Raw genomic sequence first — 16385 nt, 5'->3', positions numbered from 1 at the left:
GTCTTTTGTTAATTTTAGCAGTTTTATTTCAGTCCATTATTATTTTAGTAAGTGCATTAAATTGTATGTCTGAATATATACATGTGAATTCAATTGTGAATTTTGTAAATATAATTCAAAATGTATAAATACAAATATGCACAATTTACATTTATATATTCTGATTTTATATAATTGTTTCCTGTTTGGTACTTTACATATATATAATTTTTCCATGAATGAATACAATTTTTCCATGAAACTCATGGAGGATTACTCATTTTAACAGACTGAAAGTTTAAGTCAGTAGTATTTTAGTAACATTGACATTATTATAGTTTTTATTAATATTTAGATTTTTTTTTTCTTATTCCATTTTCAATTTTCATTTAAATTTAAAAACTTTTGTTAATTTTAGCTATTTTATTTTAAGTATAGTTATTATAGTCAGTGCATTAAGTTATACGTTTGAATATATAAATGTAAATTCAATTGTGAATTTTGTAGTTATAATTTTGAATGTATAAATATAAATATTCACAATTTACATTTATATATTAAGATTATATATATATATATATATATATATATAATATAATATAATATAATATAATATAATATAATATAATATAATATGAATAAATATTTTTTTTTTTTTTACATTTTCTGTTTCTATTTTAATTTAAGGGAAGTCTTTTTAATTTTAGAAATTTAATTTCAGTTATAGTTATTTTAGTCCATTTATTTGCAAAATAAATTTTAATTAAACCTTATAATAGATTGAAGCTTTAAGTCAATGTTATTTTAGTAACATTGTTGTATTATAGTTTTTATTAACATTTTGAATTCGTTTCTTTACATTTTCTTTTTCTATTTTAATTTAAATTAAAGTCCTTTTTTAATTTTAGAAGTGTTATTTCTGTTATAGTTATTTTGGTACATTTATTTGCAAGATTTTTTTAATAAACCTTTTAATAGATTGAGGCTTTAAGTCCTTTTATTATATTTTCTATTAATATATTTTAATTTTTTTTCTATTACATTTTCTGTTTCTATTTTAAAGTCTTTTTTAATTTTAGAAATTTTATTTCAGTTATAATTATTTTAGTGCATTTACCTGCAAGATTTGTTTATTAAACCTTTTAATAGATTGAAGCTCTAAGTCAGTGCTATTTTAGTAACACTGACATATTATTATAGTGTTTATTAATATTTTAAACAAGTTTTTTTTACACGTTCTGTTTCTATTTTAATTTAAAGTCGTTTTTAATATTAGAAATTTCATTTCAGTTATAGTTATTTTAATGCATTTATCTGCAAGATTTTTTTTCTTTTAGTAACTGATGTATTATAATTTTTATTAATATTTTTTAATTAGTTTTTTTGTACATTTTCTGTTTCTATTTTAATTTAAAGTCTTTTTTTAATTTTAGAAATTTTATTTCAGTGTTACTTTAGTTACACTGATATATTATTACATTTTTTATTAATATTTTGAATTAGTCTTTTTTTACATTTTCTGTTTCTATTTTAATTTAAAGTCTTTTTATAATTTTAGAAATTTTATTTCAGTTATAGTTATTTTAGTACATATATATATATATATATATATATATATATATATATATATAAGGGCTAAAATGTATAATTAAATGAAATTATATGTAATCTGAATATATAAATGTAAATTCTGAATATATAGTTATAGTTCTGAATATATAAATATACACAATTTACATTTATATATTCAGATTTTATAATTATTTCCTGTTTGGCCCTTGATACGATATATATATATATATATATATATATATATATATATATGATACGATATATAGTATAATATAATATAATATAATAAAATATAATATAAACACTTGATTTTTGGACATTTCTCTGTGAGTTTCACACTACTGTGTTACCTTGTAAAGAGAATATCAGCCTCATATTTCAGATTATGATATATGTCATTGATGTTGTCCTCTGGAGACATTTCTTCACCTTCACTGCAATGAAACAGACATATTAATCTTAAAACCTTCAAACTTCAAGCTACCAAAACATATCCAAACATTCTGGCCAGGCTTTCTTAAGTCAACACAGTTTGTCTTAATAAATAACATCCTCATTTACATTAATTTTATTCATCAATAAAAAAGATCCATCCGCAGAACTCATCATTTCAAAGGTCACGACCTCACCTGGAGACCCTGAGGGTGATCTGGACGTAGTTCAAGAAGGCAGATCTGCTGAACTCAAACTCCAGTCGAAAATACACCTGGATAAATGAGACAAAACGTGAACGGATGACGACAGAGAAGCCAAACAAAACACTAAACATGGCTAAAGGACACAGTGTTCTCTTCTATTCTAGTCGTTTATGGTTTCTGCGTTTCTCATTGCTGTCTAATTGGCGGTACTGTGATTAATGCTATTGCTTCGTACCAGATTTGAACAGAAGGTGCAGTGAATTTCCGACGGGCCCTAGAGACGCGAGTGGAATTCAAGTAGTGAAAGGAAGAGTCTGGGGCGACGCCAGCCCAGCGAGAGCACAGGAAACCACACAGAAACACCACATGATCCAAAAATAAACACCTGTAAACTCTTCAAGGAACAATCCCACCGTGAGACAGACTGATCAAACACGCATGGCGCACAAAAATCAGACCTTCGGTATGTGGAAAATGAGCAGAGAAATGACAGTCCTGTTCGGACAGGCACAAACAAATATCTGCATATGAATAGAATTTGGGGATTTTACATGATGAACTTTCTATTCTGCAGCTTCACTCGATGTCAGGAGGATTATAGACGACCAACCTCGGGCTTCTGTTTTGTGGCAGATTGACTCCAATGTACTCTCAAATTGGAACATGTGGCATTTGTTTTTCCAAGCAATCAAGCGGCGCCATTATTTTGACCGCATCTTCACTAACAAAAACGTACGGTATTAAAGCAATGCATAAATAAAATGGCTTTTGGAAATGCATCGTATTTTAGGCATTTATCTTGTAAATGCATATGGTAATTGAGTATTATGTTATATTGCCATCTGATACAGTCACTAAACCATGCAACTACCACTTAGATGATCAGTAGCATTCAGACTAGTCAGTCTTTACAGGTGTAAGGCATCTCACCTGAGCAAATGACCTCATGAATGGCGCACTGACGTTGCAGGTTCGGAACAGATTCGTATCGTCAGAGTTCGGACACTCGATTGCAATGTCCGAAGGTCCCTGAAAAACACATTTTAAGTTTCAAACCAATACATTTTTGCTGAGATCATTCCATAAGACATTACCAAGTAAATCATTTAATGGACAAAAAGTTAATTTTGTAGTCAATATATTGACTTTAGAAGTGTTTCATTTGCATATAATTTGCATATAACATCAGTCTATCACGTCAATTACAGTCCACTTAAAGTTTTTTATAATTCAGTTTAGTAATCTGTCTGAGAACGGCATATTTCTTCCATAATAACTATTAAATGTTTAAGAATTTAAATTATTTTAATATTTTAATTGTTAATCTGTGATGATCGTTGGCTGTTTTTTAGTGTTTCACATTATGAGCCCTATTTCGTTTGAGATTACAGGTATATTTAAAAAAATATTTGAATTAATTTGATTTATTTTTCATGTATTAATTATGAATATAATTTCTATTCAATAAAATACAGTATTTAACAGCCTAATATGACTTTTCCATGAAGATTGTATTAATTTGCATGACTTTTCCAGGTCTAGAAATCACACTTTTAACAGTCCCTCATACAATCATGGGAACCAGATAAGAAAAATCTTGATTTATTTTTTTTTTTATTTATTTATTTATTTTTTTTTTTTTTTTTTTTTTTACATTTAAATTACCAGTGAATTTACATGACGTTTCTAGTCACTTGTGATTACAGATTTAATTTTTAATTATTTTTAAATTTAATACATTTTTTAAAAATGTTTTAATTATTTTGATCAAATCTAAATTTCTATTCGAATATCGCACGTATGTAACGTACATTTAAAAAATGCAATATCACCCCCCTAGTGGCTGATTTCTTTCAAATTTCTCTCAGATCTTCGGGTCCGTGAGTCGAACAGGCCCAGTTTTGTTCTGATCGGCCTCCGTTAACCATGTCTAACAGGTGCTCAAAATTAATCGGCCAATGGCAGCCATATTTTTTGAGATATGCAAATGTCCTTATAGACACTTGTGGAAATTTGGATCAAGACCGTGCACTGCAATTTTCATGTTGATAGGACAAATTATTGTACAATTATAGCAATTCTTATGTTTTTTCCCTCTAATAGCACCACCAAGTGGACAAAGTCCGCAATTTGCGATATCGCCCCCCCAGTGGCCATTTTTTTCACATTTCTCTCAGGCATTTGGGGCCGTGAGTCGAACAGGCCCAACTAGTTTCATTCCGATTGGCCTCTGTTAACCTTGTCTAACAGGTGCTCAAAATTCATTGGCCAATGGCGGCCATGTTTTTTGAGATATGCAAATGTCCTCATAGACACTTGTGGCACTTTGGACCAAGACTGTGCACACCAATTTTCATGTTGAAAGGACAAATGGTTGCTAAGTTATAGCCATTATTATGTTTTTTTCCCTCTTATAGTGCCACCAAGTGGCCAATCTCCGCAATTTTTCACTTTGACCTCAGATTGAACTCCTACATACATGTTCTGAGTTTGGTGCGAAAGATGCGATATTACCCCCCAGTGGCTGATTTCTTTCAAATTTCTCTCAGACCTTTGGGGCCGTGAGGCCCGCTGTGTTTTGTTCCAATTGGCATTGTTAACCTTGTCTAATAGATGCTCAAATTTTGTCGGCCAGAGGCAGCCATGTTTTTTGAGATACGCAAATGTCCTTATAGACACTTGTGGCACTTTGGACCAAGACTGTGGACACCAATTTTCATGTTGAAAGGACAAATAGTTGCGCAGTTATAGCCATTTTTATGCTTTTTCCCATTTAATAGCACCACCAGGTGGCCAAGCTTTGCGATTTTTATCCTGTGGCCTCAGATTAAGCTCTTGCATAAGCATTTTGAGTTTGGCAGAGATATCTTATTCCATTCAGGATTTACAGGCATTTTACTAAAAGTGGCCCTGGCCCTTTCAAAAGTTTTGGCGCCCCTTTGCGACGGTAAGTTGAAAGTTAAACTTTTTTTTATAATTATTGATATTCACTCTCCAGAGAATCTTAATGCACTGGTTTGGTTCCAATCCGGCAAAAAATCTAGGACTAGTTCACAAAATCAGGTTTTTCAAAAAATGCGAAATACCTGAAAATTTATGAACGTTTTCGTAGTTTTGATCGATGTAGTGCCTCCGTCAGGCCAACTGGGGTCAGCCTTGATCACATTGTAGGTAGTGTAAGCACTACCATCCCTCCAAGTTTCAAGTCTCTACAACTTACGGTTTGGACTGCATGATCATTTTTACGTGAAGATTGCCAATCCTTGGCCATTCTAACAATTACAATAGTGTTTCGCTGCTACGCACTTCCCCCTAATAAGATTTCATTTCACATCTTGATTTTTAGCTGTTTAGCAAATTTAGTTTTATATTAAATCATTTTGAGCCCTGGTTGAGCAATTACATTTCTTCTAAAGCTGTTTGTGTGGCATGTATTTGTTGCTTAGCCACTTATCAGGTTCCACTGAGATTACGAAGCTGCCTATGAAGTCATTGAGGAAGTTCACTAGGCTTTGGATCAGATACACACACACTGAGTCACACTTTCCCTTTCACTCTTGGCCTCTTTATCAGCAACCCCTTCCATCTCATGTTTGAATTCCTCCTTTAATGCTCAAAACCCTCATAAATACAGGTGAAGCCTGGGTTGAGACTCAGGTCAGGGAGTTTTTCCTGAAAACAGACCTTCACCACCAGACTGGAGAACTGGAGGTTTGGAGAATGCGTGATGTGCAGGATCGTGCCGTACGCGTTCTCTCCTCGGTTCTCTAAACGCGCCTCCACCAGAACTTTTCTCCGGCTGGCCTCCACCAGACGCTCGCCGCTCGTCCTCGTCCTCTGATGGACACACGGCGGCCACGAGGAACGTTCGCGACGCCCGCAGAACTGCCTGGAATACAGAAACATAAGATCTGAGGTTTGTTTCACAGTGCGAGAAAGAGCAAAAGTGTGCGTTTGAGGACAAACCTGCGATCTAATAGGTCAGAGTTGCTCTGCAGGACGAGGTTGGGAACGCACTGATCGTCATTATCACAACCGTTCCAGAACGGAAGCTGGAGAGAAAGACATGTCATTTGATAGGATGTGAGGCAAAAGTGTTCTCAATTTGTGTGTGTGTCTGTCTGTGTGTCTGACCTCCGACTGCAGGCTGGTGGGCCACCCGTCGTCCAGCACCGGCCCTTCATCTGCGTTTTGCAGGCCGACGTTAACAGTGAAGATCAGGGGTCGTGTGTAGTCTGTCACTTCCTGTGCGAACCAACAATAAGATTCCATTTACTAAAAGAACAGAATTCATTTGAAATATAAATCTTTTGTAACATTCTAAATGTCTTTACTGTCACTTCTGATCAATTTAATGCATCCTTGCTGAATAAAAACATTCATTTTTTGCAAAAAGAACCCAAAAAACTTTTAGATCTCAATGTAGCTGCTACATTCATAAAAAAGGAGCAGAAACTGATATAAGTGACTGTATGTGAACATATGCAGAAGGGGGCTCACATGAACGTGGAAGTACACTTTCTGGCAGTAATCTGAGTCTGGCCGCAGGGTGACATCTCTGGGCTGCGGGTCTTCAGTGCTGTCTAACACGGCTCTGGGGAAATAACCGTTCTCCTCGAAACCAAAACTGTACCTCAGTGCTGAACAGAAAAACAACATATTAATGTCTGTATCTCTATATTCATCCTATGCATTCTCTTAAGTTGTAAGTTTATTAAAATAAATATTATTAATTAATTAATTGCTAACCAGGCAACACATCCCTTATGAAAATGAACAATGGTTTAAATAATAAATAAATAAATAAACAAATAAATAATAAAATAAAATAAATAAAAACATGGTTACTATAGTTAAATTATGGTAACAACACAAATAACCATGGTATTTGTAATTAAACTGTGGTTATAAAAATGCTAATCAATACGCCAAAAATAAAACATAGTCACTATACCTTTACCATACCATAATAAAAGCATGGTTAATTTTCTTTTTTTCTTATCTTTTTTCCTTTTTTCTGTTTTGTTTTTACAACTGTAATGCCTGAATGGTTTGATGTTTTGTATTGTTTAATAAAGAAAGAAAGAAAGAAAGAAATCAGAAAAAAGATTCGCGATATGCGCTTCAAAGTCACGATCTGAATCAAATGATTCACAAACCATTTTTCGAAGTTCCGATGCACATCAAATGATTCGCGTTCCGCGCTCCGATCTAAATAATGAATCTCGAATCATCATTTTGGGATTCGGGACTTCAGAGCACGTTTCATGAATCTTTCAATTCGCGAAATGATTCTCGAACTCGCGCCACCCTGGTGAAAAAACCAACATATGCTGGTAGGTATGTTTTGATGCTGGGATGCTGGTTAGGTAGGTTTTGATGCTGGTTTAAGCTGGTCCTTTGCTGGTTTATGCTGGATCTTTGACCAGCAACATGACCAGCAAAAACCAGCAAAGGACCAGCAAAGGACCAGCTTAAACCAGCATCAAAACCTACCTAACCAGCATCCCAGCATCAAAACATACCTAACAGCATATGCTGGTTTTTTCACCAGGGCAAAGTTCCCATCTGAATCGAATGATTCGCGATCAGATTGAATTGCTTCGAAACTGTGAATCTTTTGCGATGCAGTGGTTTCTGATAAGGAATTTCGAAAAGCTCCATTTCATCTATCACTACGTGCTTTTTAAAATGTTGAAATTTGTAAATAAATGCTCTTTTGATCTTTTTTTTATTTTGCTAGTGAATCAAGTCACGAGTTTAAATTTGAATCAAACATCTACTAAGCATCTCCTTTTGCATTCTACTAAAGAAATCAGCACAATAAATGACAGACTCTTAATTTCTGGATGAAATCCAGACTAAAAATATATCCAGTGTTTGATAAAAAGGTAAATATTATCTGTCTGTGCCTCTCAGACATGTTTATGTTCTGTCCTGATCATGTAAGTTCCAGATGGGAAATGCAGGGGATGCCTGTCACAGTTTTACGATGGTTTCTATGGGCTTCTCTCGCTCTAAATGCTGGGATTAAAGCATTTTCTCTTTGGCCGGAGGCTTTATGTATTCGGAAAAACTGTTCTAATGTTAAGGAGTGACCTTTCGAGCAAACATCTGAAAGATATTACTCACAGGCACAGGGTCCTGGAAAATACAACAAATATGCGTTTATCATACAGCCATCTGATTGGTCAGTCATTTTTAGGTTCGCCAGTAGAGTCCAGTTACATACCGACTGTTTTTGGATCCGTCATCGGTGTCCGCGCAGTGACGTTCAGGCAAACGGTGGCCAACATACACGACACCTCTCGACCTCCTCGGTTGCAGTCTTTATTAAAAACATTGATTTTTGAAGGCTCAAAATGAACGCTGATCCCTACGCGGATGACACTGCGAGACCTGTTTGAGAACACGTTAAGTTATAAAACTGACTCAGGAGAATACTGGAGATTTCAATTATGTATCATCTTCAAATAAAAATAGATACAGACATGATCATGTAGACTCACAATAAAAATACACAGCTAAAGGTCTTTTGATCTTGAATTTTAAGAGAAATATTTGAGATCATGTTGAGATTACAATTTTTTTTAGAAGGTTTGTATTTATATCTCAATTTAATCTTATTGCTGTCTATGAGAAACACTTGAGATATTAAAAAAACCATCAGATCTAATTTGGATTTTTCTTTTTTATGTGAAACCAGGGTTATTATATTAGCTAAAACTTAAACCATTAAAAAACTGCCTGAAATAAAATATTAAAAAAAAAAAAAAAAACTTCACAACTTAATGTAATAAAAAAACTAAAATTGAAATAAAAAAATATATTTATAAACATACTTAACAAAAATAAAAAATAACAAATAAAAAATTATTAAAACTTTAGATAACCCTAACCCTAAATAAAATGAAAAAATACAAAAAAAAAAAAAAAAAAAAAAAAATATATATATATATATATACACACACACACACACATAAATATAAACTAATTCAAAATATTAATTGTATATTAAATGTATAACACTAAAATAATGAGTGAATAATACATTCACATTCATTTAATTTAAATACATTCACATCTATTGAATATTTGTCAGATCAGTGTATTATAATAGGACTTCATACAGTATTTTTTGAGACATTTTAGTTTTTTTATTCCCACAAGGTATAATGGCTAATCCTAAAACAAGATGAATATTTTTTTAATATTTTCATTATATTTTATATATAATTTTTATATAATTATATAATTTTATTTTATTATATTAATTTTTATATTTTAAATGTTATTTTTAGTTAAAGTAATTTTGTTGTTTTTGCCATTTATATTTTATTTTTATTTTTTAAATATTTCTATATAGTTTTTTTTATTACTTTTTTTCCAGTTTTAGTTATTTTAGTACCACCTAGTAGTTTTAGTTAACTATAATAACCCTGCAAGATATTTTTAAATTTTGATTAGTTTTTTATTAATCCTAACACAAGATTAATATATTTAAAAAAATATTTTCATTATATTTTATTATAATTTTATTCATTATATATTGTTTTATATATATTATATTATTTAATTTTATTATTATTAGATAATTTTTTTAGATTTTACATTTCAATTTTAGTTACAGTTTAAGTAATTTTGTTGTGTTTTTGGCATTTCTATTTTATTATTATTTTTCTAATAATCTAATAATGTCTATATAGTTTTTTATTACTTTTTTCTAGTTTTAGTTATTTTAGTACCATCTTAGTAACAAGTTAAACTAAATGAAAATGAAAAATGTTGCTTTGGCAACTAGCTGAAATAAAATATATTTAGGTTTCCTTAATATTTTTTATATATTTTTTTTTGTATTATTTTAGTTGTAGTTTTAGTTAACTATAATAACCCAGCAAGACATTTTTAATTTTTAATTAGTTTTTTTTATTAATCCTAACACAAGATTAATATTTTTTTATATTTTCATTATATTATAATTACAGATATATATATATATATATATATATATATATATATTATATTGTTTTATTTTATTATTATTAGATTATTTTAGTTAAAGTTTAAGTAATTTTGTTGTGTTTTTTGTCATTTTTATTTCATTATTATTATTTTTTTATATATGTCTATATAGTTTTTCTACTTTTTTCCAATTGTAGTTATTTTAGTACCATCTTAGTATTAGGTTAAACTGAATTAAAAAAAAATATTGCTTAGGCAACTAGCTGAAAAAAAAAAAGTAAGGTTTCCTTAATATTTTACTTTTTTATGGTTTTAGTTGTAGTTTTAGTTAACTGTAATAACCCTGCAATCATCACTCTAAAAATGGGCACTATTAAGCTATTGGCTTGTAAGTATGACTTTTAACTTAACCCGCCCTATGTGAAGTAGAGTAAACTCACCAAAGCAGAACCGCGGCCCCTAAAGTGCCTATGGACAGATCTATGAGCTTATCTCCATTCAAATCCATCATCCCATGAACACTGCGCCCGAAATAACGGAGACCTGGAGAGATGTCACCAGCGGCTATCCTCTGAGATAACATGGCAAGAATGAATAATTAACAAACTAGATGAGTAAAGTCTGAGAACAAACTTTAAGTTGGCTTGAGAAAGTCTAGCCTGAAAGTTTGAAGCAGTTGTAAAAGTATGAAAGCAGCTAGCATGATTTAACACATTGCTTACATGATTTAACACGTTGTTAACATGTTTTAGCATGATTAGCTTGTTGCTTGTATTTTTATAGGCTGATTACAATGTTGTTAGCATGATTAGCATTTTGTTAGCATAATTTGCAAGTTACTAGAATGTTGTTAGCATGATTAGCAAGTTACTAGCATGTTTTAGCCTGATTATCATGTTGATAGCATGTTTCGTGCATCATTAGCATGTTACTAGCATGTTTCTAACATAGCTAACATGTTACTAGTTTGTTAACATGTTTCTAGCATGATTAACATATTACTAGCATATTGTTAGCACGATTAGCAAGTTACCAGTTGCTAGCACAATTAGCATGTTACTAGCATGTTATTAGCATGTTTCTAACATGATTAGCATGCTGCTATCATGATTAGCAAGTTACTAGCATGTTGTTAGCATGATTAGCATGTTACTAGCATGTTGTTAACATGATTAACAAGTTACTAGTATGTTTGTAGCATGATTAGCAAGTTACTAGCATGTTGCTAGCATGATTAGCTTGTTACTAGCATTTTGCTAGCATGTTTCTATCATGATTTGCAAGTTACTAGCATGTTGTTAACATGATTAGCAAGTTACTAGTATGTTTGTAGCATGATTAGCAAGTTACTAGCATGTTGTTAGCATGATTAGCATGTCACTAGCACGTTGTTAGCATGTTGCTAGAATGATTAGCATGTCACTAGCACATTGTTAGCATGATTAGCATGTCACTAGCACGTTGTTAGCATTTTGCTAGAATGATTAGCATGTCACTAGCATGTTGTTAACATGTTTCCATCATGGTTAGCAAGCTACTAGCATGTTGTTAGCATGATTAACAAGTTACTAGTATGTTTGTAGCATGATTAGCAAGTTACTAGCATGTTGCTAACATGTTTCTATCATGATTTGCAAGTTACTAGCATGTTGTTAGCATGATTAGCATGTTGTTAGCATGTTGTTAACATGATTAGCAAGTTACTAATATGTTTGTAGCATGATTAGCAAGTTACTAGCATGTTGCTAGCATGATTAGCATGTCACTAGCACATTGCTAGCATGTTTCCATCATGATTAGCAAATTACTAACATGTTGTTAGCATGATTTAGATAGCTCGATAGATTAGAAATATTAGAAATATTAGAGTGAAGCTTAAATGAGTCTAAATGGATTAGAAATAGTACATAGAAGGGAAGTGTTGATTGAGCCTCAAGGGATTCTGGGAGTTTAGATTTGAATTTTGTCAGTTGGAGTTTGAATAGTGTTGCTCATTTGAACATTCCGTCAATGTAAGTCTATGGGATTTTTGGTGGTTTTGATAGTCTGGTTTATGAAAACCGTAAGCCGGATCAGTCTGAAAAGATACAGCACACCGAGTCAGACCAGTCTGAAGATCTGGGCCGAGTTTGGTGGTTCTAGCTTGAAAGCTCTAGGAGGAGATAGATTGGACCGAAATTTGGCTCAGAAGAAGAATAATAATCTTAAATAGTAGCCAGTTTAATGAAATATCAGTGACTCTCAGCTCAGTCTTACCTGTTTGTATTTGGGTTGAATGTTGTTTTGTTGGCCATAGAACAGATAGATGGCTCCCTTGTGATTGTCCTCCAGTGGTGCGCCCACTACTAACTCACTGAAGCCGTCACCATTCAAGTCCGGAAGGGTGGACATAGCCGCGCCAAACCGGGAATCATGGGTCTTTTCTGACGGCCCAAGAGTCCCATCTGGTATAAAAGAGCCCTGTGGAATAAATAAGAGAGAAAAAGACAAGAAAATATTAATTAAAATGTCTGTTTTCAGCATTGAATACCAGTATACTAGTCTGAAGTGTACTACAGTGTTGTCACATGACATCATAATGTACCAAGTGGCATCCAATCCATCTCAGAAGTTTGTTTGAGGTTCGTATTTATGCTAAAATAATCAGCTGATAATCAGCAAATAATATAATATAAATATTCACAAAAGATTCATTCACTGATTCTTTTGAATGACTCAGAACTGAAAGAACAGTGTTCTGTTGAACCAGTTAATAGACTGTGAATCATTTAAATGACTCATAAGAGTCATTTGTTTGTAAAACAGAAGACACTGGTTGAGCTGTATGTTAATGAATCACTGATTAGAATTGGTTCATAAGAATCATTTGCTGGTGAATCAGACTATGCTTGCTGCACTGTAGGGTTTTGATTCAACCCGGTTCAAAAGTCATTTTCTAATGAGAAATCTGTGTAAACAAGCGGTGTTGATTCGTTAAGAGGTCTTACAGATTGATTCACAGAAGAATTCGTTCACTGATTCAAACCGGTAATAGTTTGTGAGTCCCACTTCAAACATAACCCAAGTCTTTCTGTGAACAAATATTGTTTGAGAAAGCATCATGGTGTTGTGTTTAGGATGTTGTCACCTGTAAGCTGATGGTGTAGATGTAAACTCTGCCTTTCTCCCACCCTTTGTAGAAGTACATGGGAGCTCCCACCAGTAAAAGATCCGTCAATCCATTGCCATCCAGATCAATTGGTGCCAGCTCACTTCCATAATACGATCCGATCTACAATTCACCAAAACACACTCTGTGAGCATTTGACATCCATATGCGTTAGGCCATAGTGTAGCTTGGTAGGTAGTTTACTATCCCAGAGTCCACATCAACTATATGTTCCTCCTTTATTGTAAATTTGTGGGATTTTCTCAGCCGTTTTATCATTCACCAGGTGAGACCAGGTTTTCTATTCGAATATATTTTAAAATGTAATTTATTCCTGTGATTTTTAAAGCTGAATTTTCAGCATCATTACTCCAGTCACATGATCCTTCATAAATCATTCTAATATTCCGATTTACTGTTCAAGAAATTATCTGAAATAAAAAGCTTTTGTAACATTATACACTATACCATTAAAAAGCTTGGAGTCAGTATAGAAATGATAGAAATTGATGCTTTTATTTAGCGAGGATGCTTTAAATTGAAGTGATGATAAAGACATTTATAATGTTACAAAAGATTTCTATTTCAGATAAATGCAATTCTTCTGAACCTTTTATTCAACACTGAAACCTGAAAAAGACCTGCTCAGCTGTTTTTAACATAATGAATGTTTTTGAGCAGCAAATCAAAATATCAGAATGTTTTTTGAAAGATCATGTGACTGGAGTAATGATGCTAAAAATTCAGCTTTGAAATCACAGGAATAAATTACATTTCAAAATATATTCAAATAAAAAACAGTCATTTTAAATAGTAAAAATATAAAAAAATTTTTTTTGCTGTATTTAGAATTAAATAAATGCAGGTTTGGTGAGCAGAAGAGACTTCTTTAAAAAAAAATTAAAAAACTTACGGTTCAAAAACATTTGACTGGTAGTGTATTGAGATCTATATATATATAATATACACATAAAGTCTTTTATCATTAAGAATTCAGTGTTAGTGCTTTGTGAATGAATGTAAGTGAATGAAAGTCCTATTTCATTTTAATTTACAATAAAATCATATATGTTTTATGTTCAGATATGATAGTATTGTACAGTTAGATATATAATATAAAGGAATATATAATGGTTCAGTCTATAGCACATTCATAAATTTAATAATAACATAAAGCAAAGCACACCTGATGCACATTCTTTAGCATTTTGTAGAAGTAGACTTAAAATAAGAACTTAAAAGAAGAGTTAAAAGATTTTAGAGCACCATATGATATTTTGGGGCAAATGCTGGTAATCATGGCAATTAAAAAAAATAATAATAATAAGAAGAAAATAAAAATAAATAAATAAATATATATATATATTTATTAATTTTTTTGTAAACGTTCTGTGTGACCTTTTGACACTTCAAGAAATAATAAAAATTATATATATATATATATATATATATATATTTTTTATTATTTTTTTTGAAGCTACATTTCATTGTACTTAAAGGAGTGAGTGACAGTGAGTGACTACTGAAATATGCCTTAGCATTTGTCTGGTTGGTGTGAAATTTTATGTTGAAAGGAGAAGTCCACTTATAAAACAACAATTTACAAATAATTTTGCTCACGCCCTTGTCATCCAAGATGTTCATGTCTTTCTGTCTGGGGCACAATTGCAGTCCATTATATGAAGAAAAATCCTGAAATATTTTCCTCAAAAACCACAATTTTTTTTATGACTGAAGACAGAAAGACATGAACATCTTGGATGACAAGGGGGTGAGCAAAATTATTTGTAAATTGTTGTTTTATAAGTGGACTTCTCCTTTAAACATAAAATTTCACACCAACCAGACAAATGCTAAGGCATATTTCAGTAGTCACTCAATGTTATTTTTCTTTTGCCACTGAAGACACATTGTGCGGCAGGTTCTTCCATTCTTCTGAACTTGCATTTCAACCCTGAAAGCTCCTGCTGGCTTTACAAATACCAGAAAACAGCAGACGCACTTTATCACATTCCCGTCTAAGTGCTTTCCTGAGGGCTCACGCACACACACGCACACGGTCTGGTGCATAACAGGTTGATGGCTAAATGAATGTTGTGGTCGGCGACCGGCAGTGTTTGAAACCTAAGCGTTTATGTGTGCATTCACTGCAGGCCATGCGTACACACACACACACACACGTGCAGATGAGATGCACATGGGCCGCGGAGACGCCTGCCCATCTGGAGCGGGTGACTGAGTCTAGACCTTCACACGCCGTCTCCTGTCCGCACACATGGTCCGCATTAATCTACTGATGTGCCTCTCCAATCAAACACGCCACCGTTTCGGAGAGAGAGAAGGTATGATGGAAAAATGCAGACAGATGGATTAAGGAAGCAGTTCAGAACGTTCACCGTTTAGGCCAAGTGCACACTGCAACACTCACTAAACAGTTGTGGCACTTTTACATGCGCTATTTCATGCAGATTAGCCCTATTATAGATTATTGACAAGACTATTTCCATGCCGCAATTTACCATCTGTGGAAAGCGGGTCGTGAATGGTATTTTGTTTAAAGAGGCCATTGTGAACGTTTTGTTCTGATAATGGCAGTAGTAATTTATCAAATGATGAAGAACATTCTAACTAGGCTATTTTGCAATGATTCGTGGGCTTTTTTTATTCTTGCAAGTTCATGGGTTTCTGCAGGTTTTAAAAAGGTCTTAAAAGTCTTAAATTCATAAAGTCATGGCATTGAATGATTTGGCACTTACATAAAGTACAAAAACCAGGGTTCGTGCAAGGTGCCTAAAGTACTTGAATTTGACTTTTTGAAATTTAAGGCCTGGAAAACCTTTGAAAATAGCAATATTCCTGAAGAGGTACTTGAAAAGTGCCTGAATTTAAAGACAATGTATCTATGAAATAAGTGTTTAATTTTGTCAATAAGCCGATATCTTTTCACACAAAATTCATGCGATTCAAAAAACAGAACTTTTTCACTTATTTCAGCTAATGTCAGAAAACAATCGAGCTAAGCAATTAGTAGTGCTGACAGTCTCATGTAAACATGGCTGAAGATGTGAAAAGAGGACCAGATGAAC

The 16385-nt window shown here is 32.6% G+C and overlaps 1 protein-coding gene across 1 annotated transcript in view; it reads right to left on the bottom strand.

Annotated features, from left to right (window-relative positions):
• itga11b (integrin, alpha 11b) overlaps window positions 1–16385 on the bottom strand; it is a 63900-nt gene that overhangs the window by 9378 nt on the left and 38137 nt on the right. Inside the window, exons 13-23 of the mRNA XM_051100384.1 lie at window positions 13279–13422; window positions 12408–12611; window positions 10592–10722; window positions 8422–8588; window positions 6690–6829; window positions 6324–6434; window positions 6156–6241; window positions 5874–6078; window positions 3120–3218; window positions 2181–2257; window positions 1902–1985 (exon numbers count right to left, since the gene is read on the bottom strand). Of these exons, the coding sequence (XP_050956341.1) occupies window positions 1902–1985; window positions 2181–2257; window positions 3120–3218; window positions 5874–6078; window positions 6156–6241; window positions 6324–6434; window positions 6690–6829; window positions 8422–8588; window positions 10592–10722; window positions 12408–12611; window positions 13279–13422 (1448 nt within the window). The remainder of the gene's footprint in view (window positions 1–1901; window positions 1986–2180; window positions 2258–3119; window positions 3219–5873; window positions 6079–6155; window positions 6242–6323; window positions 6435–6689; window positions 6830–8421; window positions 8589–10591; window positions 10723–12407; window positions 12612–13278; window positions 13423–16385) is intronic.

This window comes from Labeo rohita, chromosome 25 (genome assembly GCF_022985175.1).
Source record: "Labeo rohita strain BAU-BD-2019 chromosome 25, IGBB_LRoh.1.0, whole genome shotgun sequence".
NCBI classification, from domain to species: Eukaryota; Metazoa; Chordata; class Actinopteri; order Cypriniformes; family Cyprinidae; genus Labeo; species Labeo rohita.
This window is presented reverse-complemented; position numbering and strand designations above follow the sequence as displayed.